The 1,512-nt window shown below is 42.9% G+C and overlaps 1 protein-coding gene across 1 annotated transcript; it reads right to left on the bottom strand.

Moving 5' to 3' along the window:
- Positions 1 to 569: 569 nt before the first annotated feature.
- Positions 570 to 1,507, bottom strand: LOC104774286 (peroxisomal isocitrate dehydrogenase [NADP]-like; the record flags this gene model as incomplete). Its single annotated transcript, XM_010498924.2, has 3 exons — positions 570 to 994; positions 1,114 to 1,236; positions 1,488 to 1,507. Coding segments are annotated over 3 exons (237 nt in total), but the record flags the coding sequence as incomplete, so codon positions are not given.
- Between the last annotated feature and the right edge of the window lie 5 nt (positions 1,508 to 1,512).

Here is a 1,512-nt window from a genome sequence, read left to right as displayed (position 1 = left end):
GAGAGAGAGAGAGAGAGAGAGAGAGAGAAAGAGTTGAAGAAGAAGAGAAGTCATACTGGCGAGAGAATTGTAGAAATCACGGCCGAGGAAATTGAAGCCGACGCTAATGCCTGTGGTGGCTAGGGTTAGGGCGAAGACGGCGGCGAGACGAAGCCTGGCTTGGTCTTTGTCCTCGGAAAACCAATAAGGCGACGCGACTTTGTAGAACTTCTTCCAGAGAGTCTTCAACTTCGGTGATGCCCTATCCGACGACGGTTGCGGCAACAAAGAAGAGGAGGAGACGGTTCTGAAACGGGCAACTTTCTTCCGACGAACGTTGCCGATCGATGATTTACGGCGGAGGAGAAGCTGAGGACAAGTGGTGAGAACGGGAGCGGTTGTTATCAACATCATCCGTCACATAGTCATCTATCTCTCTATCTGCACATATATACAGTAGTTTGTGGTAACTTCAAGTTCAGGCAGCAGCAAGAGGAATTAAGGACGACCCAAGGAACAAAGGCAGCTCAACCATTCATTTTTGTTCACCACACACACACACACACACACACTTCCTTCCTTATATGATAGATCATTAGATCATAGTACCCCTCCAAGAGAGGGAAAACATCATAAGCCATATCTGATGGTAGCTTTACAACAGTAATTCAACCAAGAGAGAAAGAAAGATCTGCATTCTTTTAAAGATTGAATGAGGGCTTTGGGAAATTCTGAGTTCCTGGGTAAATTAAGTTTACAGCATATTTCTTTCTCTCTTTTATTTATGCAATTGCTTGCCCCTTTCTCAGGCTTAAGTTTCTATACATACAGTTTTATATAGGATACTAATGAAGGTGGGATAGATACTGGAAAGGCATCAAATCAAAGACCACGCTTTTCAGAGTTAAAATTTTTTTCTTCTCACAACCTGGAGTTGCCTAACAATCTTCTTCTCAGCTCCCACGCCACCGCATCAATGAACTCTTCTGTATTCACATACTGATCCCTCCTAACCCTGTTCAATTTTACAATGTAGACACACACACACACACACACAAAAACTTATCTATCAGATCTTTTTATAACTTTTACTAGATCCATCTACCACTACTCTCTCTGTCGTTATGGTCTTACTTGGGTCCGTGGATCAGAAGAGCTAGATCCTTGGTCATTTTTCCAGACTCCACCGTGCCCATGCAAGCTGCTTCTAGTTTCTCAGTAAAGCTCAGCAGTGCGCCATTGCTGTCCAGCTTTGCCCTGGTTACAATAACATCACATACCAAACATCTTTTAATAATGAGCTCAACCAGTTTTCAGTCAACTTAAGGCTAAGGTATGGCAGAAAACCTAATGGTTTATACGTTCAGTGATCCATTATAGAGCAACAAAAAATGACAAAAATCTTACTACAAGCAATCCCGGATACACTAACTAATTATTTCTCCACTAGTATAGCATCAAGCACTACCAAGCGTGAAAAATGTTCAAACACAGTGGAAATCGGCTACCTGTGGGCAAGGCCTCTGGACCAAG

Source organism: Camelina sativa, unplaced genomic scaffold (genome assembly GCF_000633955.1).
Source record: "Camelina sativa cultivar DH55 unplaced genomic scaffold, Cs unpScaffold02263, whole genome shotgun sequence".
NCBI lineage: Eukaryota > Viridiplantae > Streptophyta > Magnoliopsida > Brassicales > Brassicaceae > Camelina > Camelina sativa.
The sequence above is the reverse complement of the archived record's forward strand: the minus strand, read 5'-3'. Positions and strand labels throughout refer to the sequence as shown.